General features: G+C 35.5%; 1 protein-coding gene and 1 long non-coding RNA gene across 3 annotated transcripts; one reads left to right on the top strand and one right to left on the bottom strand.

Annotated features, from left to right (window-relative positions):
* The first annotated feature begins 993 nt into the window (after positions 1–993).
* On the top strand, positions 994–3,347 carry LOC108480875 (protein MODIFYING WALL LIGNIN-2-like). 2 transcript variants are annotated; one of them, XM_017784002.2, is made up of 3 exons: positions 994–1,480; positions 1,556–1,755; positions 2,589–3,347. In XM_017784002.2, the coding sequence occupies exons 1-3, from the start codon at positions 1,376–1,378 to the stop codon at positions 2,815–2,817; spliced, it is 534 nt and encodes a 177-aa protein (XP_017639491.1). In that variant the 5' UTR covers positions 994–1,375; the 3' UTR covers positions 2,818–3,347. The 2 variants fall into 2 exon arrangements, with proteins under 2 accessions (XP_017639491.1, XP_017639490.1); XM_017784001.2 differs by having other exon boundaries at positions 995–1,480; positions 1,553–1,755.
* On the bottom strand, positions 2,428–7,313 carry LOC108480877 (uncharacterized). The gene is made up of 6 exons (XR_001870710.2): positions 6,970–7,313; positions 4,560–6,682; positions 4,257–4,356; positions 3,859–4,110; positions 2,860–3,702; positions 2,428–2,755 (listed from the first exon to the last, which is right to left on the bottom strand). It is a non-coding gene; the product is annotated as an uncharacterized LOC108480877 (long non-coding RNA).
* Between the last annotated feature and the right edge of the window lie 652 nt (positions 7,314–7,965).

The following is a 7,965-nucleotide window of genomic DNA, read 5'->3' as shown; positions in this document are numbered from 1 at the left end:
TGCATTTGGTTTTGAAGTAAATGATCGTTAGTGTGTGGTTTATGGGGATTTAGGTTATGGATTGTTATTTCTTATTTTTATTTAAGGTTTTTCAAGTAAAATGTTTATGCTTTAGATGAGATAAAAAGGGAAAAACGCAATGGATAAAAATGGAGAAAGGCGAGAAAGGCAATGGATAAAATGTTTATGCTTAAAATTTTAATTTTGATTAAATCATACACATTTAAAGAAATAAATTTATTAATTTATTTTATATTAAATAACTATAATTATTTATGCATGCGGTATATAAACAAAAACGATGTTATATCCATAATTGTGTTAATAATTTACAAGAATTGAATCAAATCAAATTTTATGTATAAAATTGCACAAAATCAAAGTTCAAGTATACAATTACAATTAAATTATAGTTCATATATAATTTTAATATTTATCCCTATAAAAGTATAATAAAGTTTAAGGTTTTGAAAATTTTAGTGTCATGGTTAAATTGTATTATTGTGAGTTTTTTTTTTATTCAGTCTAAATTGTATTTTATAAATTTTATATAGAATATGAAAAGATAAAAACATTCCCTACTTTAAGAAATCATTTTAATGTTTATTAATAGTTAATCAACTCAATATTATCTTAGCTAGGCTAAGAGGCCCGTTCTTAAGGCAGAGGTCCTTAATTTCCAAGGCGAGCTCCCGGATGATTTATAAATATAAAAATTTAAAATTTAAATAGAAATAATCAATTATTTAAAATAGTCTAGATTTTCAAAACGATTATTATTCTATTTACCCATCATAGTGTTTTAATTATATTAAAAATGAATTACATGTTACAGAATTTTCTTTTATTCCACGATCACTATATAATTATACTTTCTAAAATAATTTTATTAAAAATATGAGCTTAGGAATTATTATCAAATAAGATGCTATTATATATATTATCATTCATTTATTCTATTCTACTTACAATGCCCATTTAAAATAAATCAAAGTCTAACAGCCAATTCGCCATTGCAGAATATAGCAAGAAAAAGAAGGAGAAGAAAGTGCCAGTTATACTCGGTGGTAACTTAATGCTCACTCTTGAGGTGGTGGAATTTAATAAGAAAGTGTTGGTTCAGATTTCACCCATCCAAAAACTTCCCATATAATCTAAACAACTTCCAACTAGGGACAGGGACAGCGACAGAGACATGCATGGTTTCTCTCCTTACAAGCAATGTCAATGAAACAGTTGTTTGTAAGAACCCCAAGAAAGCTCGCTCCCACCCCCACCCCACCGCACAGAAACAGGAGCTGGATATTTGATCACCGCCACCACCTCTTCTCTTCACTAACTTCCAACTTCCCAACACAAAGCGGCCACCTGCGATATGGGAAAACAACCACTTGGTTGCGTCTTAATGTTCTCTGTCCTTGCCTCCCTCGGCCTTGTCTCCTTCGCCGCATGTCTGGTTGCTGAGGCAAAGAGATCCAAGGTATGTATATAAATTAATTCATTCCTTGCTATTATTAGTTGATAAGGGTTTTTAGTTGGTTTAATTCTCCAGAAGGTTGATTTGAAGTTGGATGGAAAGATGTGTTTCTTGCCTGGAAAGAGTGATGCCTTTGAACTGGGTGTGGCTGCATCAGTCTCTCTCTGCACCGCTCAAATCATAGGGAACGTACTACTCTGTGCAAGTTACTGGTGGAGTGCAAACACAAGAAAGCCTAAAAAACCAACTCTTACTGCAATTTTGCTGGCGTTTTCCTGGTAAGGTGTTGCACTGCATGTGTATTGATTATATTGATGCCACCAGTTATGTGGATTGCCTATGCCAGCCATGTTAACACAAAATTAGGCCACTACTACTACTGCTTGTACAACTGTATTTAAGTGGACCCGACCGGGGAACACCTTCTATAATTGCAATTTTAGCTACAAATGTATTTTTGACCTTTTTAAAAATTAACATTTTTTCTATTTTTTAAGGTATGTACCGGAGGAAGCCTAATAATTAATCTAAAAATTTTATTAACTTTAATCCCGGATTAGAAGGCGGCTTCTTAGACAGTATCATTTTCCTAATCATAAATGAAAAACCTTCATTTTCTTTTATTGTTTTCTTCCTTCCTTTCAATATTTCTAGAATTCCTGGTCAGCAGAAAAAGGTCCAAGTAACGAATTTTCCAATGGAGCTACAAGTGGGTTAATTTGATTGGGTAGAGTAGATCAGAATCTAGAATTTTTAAGGGTTTTTAAGGGATAGATATGAAGGAGATTGGAGACAAACTAGTTGTAGAAAATGGGTGGACAGCTGGAAATATACCCCTTTCTATATCCCACTCCCCCCAGATCAGATCATTCAACGACTGGATGCGCCTAGGAAAATATATTCTCTAAAAATAAAAAAAATCAAAGATAGCAGACACATAGTCTTGGACGTTGGTGTCTAGTGCTACTAAATAAAATAAAATAATAATTAATTACATTTGGATATGGATTTGGAGGAACATGGATTGTCTTTGCTTTTCTTTTCTTTTTAATTAAAATTTTTTAAAAAACTTGGAATAGAATCTTATATTAAAAAGAAAGAAATATTGCAGGATCAGCTTTGGAGTTGCAGCAATCCTAATAAGTGCAGCGACGAGCATGAGCAGAGCACAACCCTACGGAGAAGGATGGTTGGACGGTGAATGTTACCTAGTTAGAGACGGAGTGTACTTGAGCTCCGGGGTCTTAAGTCTACTTGCCGTCTTCACCTTGATTGGAGCTGCCTCCATCACAATTACAAACAATCAAGTACTTGACCAAGCCCACAAAATCAATGCATGAAAATCAAAATAAACAACAGTGATAGAAAATACAGACACGTACGTATGATGGCGTGTTGAATTTTTTAAACAAACGACAGTCAGGTATGTATGTATAAGATCAAGTGTGAAATTAATGCATTCAAGTCCACCAAGATCACAAGTGACGGAGCAGAAGCCGGTAGCCCCCCCCCCCCCCCATCGGATAAAAATCAAATAAACGAATGAACAAGAGCCAACGAGGAAGGCGCCCCAAAGCGATATCTTACCATATACAGCTACCTACTCCATTTCTTTGATCCGTTCCCTAAGGAAAGGAATAATAAAATAGGTTCAGAATGAAAGTGGTGGTTCTTCTGTAAAGTTGGTTGTTGGTCGATCTGGATGGTCCATCCCCCCCACAGCGACAACGATGTCATTTTAATTCCTAGCTTGCAAAAAATTTTCCTTATGCCCTTTTTCCTTGTTTCACCACTTGTATTCCCAAATCATTGTAGTTATATACATACAATTTATGTACTATATACAAAGCAAATTAAGGCCTCGTATAAATTTGGATGCAGCACTCCTTGAGCCCAAACCACAACAATGTTTGATCAATATGTCTATTTATCCAAATAGATTATCAAAGGGACTCAGTTACATTTGGTACTATTCCACCATGCTCAGAAAAATACTTCCACAGTCCATAGAGGTCTTCATCATGACTATATCAAAATTCTTCTTATTATGATGCCCTTTCCTATTGTTCATCAATGATATTCCCATTTCTCCTAACATTCAAATAAAAGTTAGCTGCTACGTTTTACATGTTAAAAGAATGTTTTCACCAAAATCATTTTTACAATCTGAACCCATTTCTCCTATTTACTCCAATCTCTTATTGTAGATGAGATTTGCCTAAATCCTGCAAAAATAATAGGGATGGTGGAATTCAGTCTACAAGGATGGTGGACAGCCGATCATCATTCACATATGTGCATGCAATGATGCTTTTTCCTTAAAAATAGTACAGCAGAAAGGCGAGCTCATGACAAAATCCTAAACAACAACATTCATTTACCTCGAGATTTTTTTTTCAATTTGCCAAAGGCTGATGATGTAAACTGAGAAGATAGATGGCAATGTCTCTAGCAGCCATGGCATAAAACAGAATGCTGAAAGTATTAGAAATACATGTGCCCACGGCCCCTCCTACCATAGCCGTATCGGCTGCTCCAGTTATATGAGACCCTCAAGTTCTGACCAAGTCCTTAACATAGCCTCTAAGAGGTCCATAACTGCATGACACCTAAGTTGGAAGTCGCCAAAAGTCCTGAAAGTTAAAAATGCAACATAAAATCAATTATTAAGCAAGCCTTAACCTTTCTAAGTTTTTTGCACCTTTTTTTTTTTTTTTGTGAAAAATTAAAACAAACCTTTGGTGAAAAAGAAAAGAAAAAAAAAAGAAATATAACAAACCTCACTATCTAACTGCATTCTCTCACAGAAACGATTCTTGCAGCACATGAGTGAGAATTGCAAGAAATTGTGTCAAAGAAGTCATCCTTCCGTAAGCAGGCTGCAGAAAAAACCAATAGAGTTCATACAAACCTCTTCATACAAACCTCTATGAACTAATAACTGTTCTCACACAAGCTGTGACTTCAATTCGAACTAGCAATGATGGATAGAAAAAACCTGACATGTACATATTACATAAACCAAAAATATTTTCGGATCAAATTTGGACACTAGACCACTACACCCTGTTTGTCCACCAACCTCTGATCTGACACGTGATTCTTTATGCGTCCTGCTTTATCCTTTTGGTTTGCTTTCCCAAGGTAGCCCCACTTTCATCCCTTTTGAACTTCTCATCCATGGCTTCAAAGTCAAATTCTTCAGTAAACCGTGGTGGAGGGTAGACTGCTAAACAATCTTATGTAACTAGTAACTTTTTGTAATATCTCAAGCTGCCTAATACTATTTACACAAATGAATTTTAAGCAGTGTCTAGAACTCCATATTTATCATTTACCTAAATAATAAAACAGCCGAAGGCACAGGTTAGAAAAACTTTTTGTACAAAGATTCAATATGATTACTTGTCAAAGCAGTACAAATACAGACAATAATATTTATGCATGGCTAATTACAAGCATAAACTTTCAGATTCAACAAAGGACAGATAAAACTCTTGGTAAACAGAAGAAATGATGAGACCTGTTGTTCATGAATTGGAAATGGCAACAACGAAGGTTGAGTTGCTAGAGTAGAATTCACAGATGCAAAGGCAGTTGTGTCCTTATGATCAAGATATGTATTCATTGTTGAAGACAGTACATTCTCTCTGGCCAGTGCTAGATGACCTGGAGTTACCAGACTTGGAGATGTGTTTGCAATGAACCTGAAGAACAAGCCCAACAAGGAATAGAGATGGGAAGAACAGATGAAGGGTTGCCAACAGGGTTGAGATTCACAGATGTTTGTGTCCTCAGAAGATGAAGGAAATGAAGACACTGTTAGTGATGCATATGCAGCATGTGACGTTGGTGCATTTAGCAACGAGCAGGATAGTGTATCATGGGACGTGGAACACTGCACTGGAGTAAAAGAGCCTGTGACAGTAGAATGTAAAGAACTAGATGCAATAGATCAAACTCTTAATGGGAGAAGAGTGAAGATCAGAACTGTTGTAATTGCAGAGTCATTGTGAAGCTGCTCAACTATTGGCACAAGAGGGGAGCACTTTCCATAAGATATGGAGTTACATTGAGTGGACAAGATTCAACCCAAACCCCATTGTGGTGCCTAAATGGATTTCCTCTAATAGAACTACTACTACACTTGCAAAACTCCAATTCTCATGATTAAATGGTTTACTAGAGATGCTTTCATTAAAAACCAGTGTTTCTATAACCTTCTCTGAATACGTGATAGTGCTTCTTATATCCAAAGATATTTGAAAGGCTATATACATCATACTCATAGCCCTCAAGAACTAATATTTTGATCATATACAAACCAAATCCTTTTAATGTCTCATAATAACTGTATCAAGAACAATAAATGCATTATGCAAAAAAAAAAAATTCTTATTTTTTTTAAAAACATGCGTTGGGCGTTGTAGACAATCAACTCCCAACAAGAGCAAACAGGAGACATTTCAGATGCATGAGACTAAATGACCTAAGATGATAAATTGCTTAACTTCGAAATTTGATAACTTATTGAATTGAATAACTTCTTGATACAGACAAAGCTCCCACTAATCATTTGCTTTACATGGTCCTCACTTTGCACATAATCAAGTTTGATTACATCTTTAGAAGTGATGCAATTTACAAGGATGGACAACCTTTTGATCAAAGAGTTTTGCACTAGCTAAAACAAATATCATTTGCAATAGTTCTATTATATATAAGATAGTGGGCAGAGAAATAAACAGTAAATTCTTAAACAAAATCAACATAAATGATCAAGCCACTCTGCCCAGATAACATGAGCAATTAAACACAAATGTTCTGCTAAAAACAGATCGCAGATTCAAAACAAAAGAACCTGGAGGACAGATCTATGAAATGTCACTTACCTCACTATTCAAAACAAAAGAACCTGGAGGACAGATCTATGAAATGTCACTTACTTCACTATCACTTCCACGAAGAGAATATAATATATGACTTTTGTTTTAAAAGTTTGGTCATTTGATAATTTTTCAACTAAGTTGCTACCTCGTAACACCAATATGCTTTATCACTCCGGAGGCACTGGTAGACCATCCTTCTCTTCCGGTCCTCTGTTCCATTAGATCTTACTGCAATGTCAGAAGGAATATAACACCACCAAATTCATTGTCCATTCCATCTTAATGTCATGTACAATTGCAAATAGGTTAGCAAACACTGCTTCAAGTCAAAGAAAATTAACGAGAATTAGGACTTTACTCACCAAAAAATTCACTCAAAATTTTCGAAAAATTTTAATCTTATTTCCTAACCTATAAGATATACGTAGTGAATAACTGTTCCTTAATCACACGTAACCACACAAATCCATCGCCATAGGTCGACAGACAGTATAAGAAATGAAGTCATGCAAATCAGCAGATGGGAAACATGCAAGTCTATGAGATACGCGTACATAAATACGTGTATAAATATTGAGAAAAAAATGGATACGGATACCGTACTTGAGGCCGATGGCGCATATAGAACACCTTCCTAGCGTATGTAGTAGAAGTCATAAGGCTAAGGAAGTTTCGTCCCCTGCATTTTTCAAAATCGACAAAGATTCACTGGCCAACCGCTACAACAAATATATAAATATATATAGTGATTTCTTTTTCAAGAGGAAATTAACGATGATGCAAGCGTAACAAACAAGAGATTCTTTTCCGAAGAGAAACTCTTTGATTGATTAGGATTTCGTTATTCCCTGATGAATCGAAAAGTTTGCTTTTGCCTAAAGCAAAAATCTCAGGCAGCAACTGATACGATATGTATTGATGAATTCTAAAAACAAATTGTTAATTGCTAGTGTAGTAGCCCAAATTTGACCGGGCCTTAAAACCAAAACAGAAATATGAAATAAATAAATAAATGTTATTTATTTTAAAAGTCCAGTTTACAAAAGCCCAAACACAGGTTCAAATAACTTTCAAACTCAAAAAAAATTAAAACCCAGTAGTCCAAATACCTAAACCCTATGCCCAGTTACAACTTGATAGCCCATACCTGTTACACCCAGACCCAAAAAATAAATGAGGCACAAGTGGCCCAATTTGTTAAACAGAAAGCAAAGAGACCTAGGGTTTCAGAAACCCTAGGCGCCGCAAGCATCCCAAGCGTCATGACCGTTCGTCTCGTGCCGTTCCAGTGGGCTCCATCAGCGCCGTGGCTTTGGCCTCGTTCCACGCCGAGATCATCGTGTGAATCGACATTACCGTGATGTTCTCGCGAATACCTGCAAGACAGGACAAAAGAAACCAGCAGACACAAAATAGAAAAGGAAACCAAATAGCAGCAAATAAATTGATTTCTTTCCTAAACATGTATAGTCTAAAGGCTATAAAGCCTTTCCTCCGATTTGTAAAAAAGGGACTTACATTCTTGGAATATACAGAGAGAATCAATAAAAAGAGAATATAGAGATTCAACAAAAGAATTTATTCTTGCGCACATATACA

This window comes from Gossypium arboreum, chromosome 8 (genome assembly GCF_025698485.1).
Source record: "Gossypium arboreum isolate Shixiya-1 chromosome 8, ASM2569848v2, whole genome shotgun sequence".
NCBI lineage: Eukaryota > Viridiplantae > Streptophyta > Magnoliopsida > Malvales > Malvaceae > Gossypium > Gossypium arboreum.
Note: the sequence above shows the minus strand (reverse complement) of the source record. Positions and strands in the feature narration are given on the sequence as shown.

Bases quoted from the DNA above. Each gene is read 5' to 3' on its own strand.
- LOC108480875 (XM_017784001.2), top strand. From the start codon at position 1,376: ATGGGAAAACAACCACTTGGTTGCGTCTTAATGTTCTCTGTCCTTGCC. The intron at 1,481-1,552 runs GTATGTATATAA...TTAATTCTCCAG, and splicing joins CTGAGGCAAAGAGATCCAAG to AAGGTTGATTTGAAGTTGGA. The intron at 1,756-2,588 runs GTAAGGTGTTGC...GAAATATTGCAG, and splicing joins ATTTTGCTGGCGTTTTCCTG to GATCAGCTTTGGAGTTGCAG.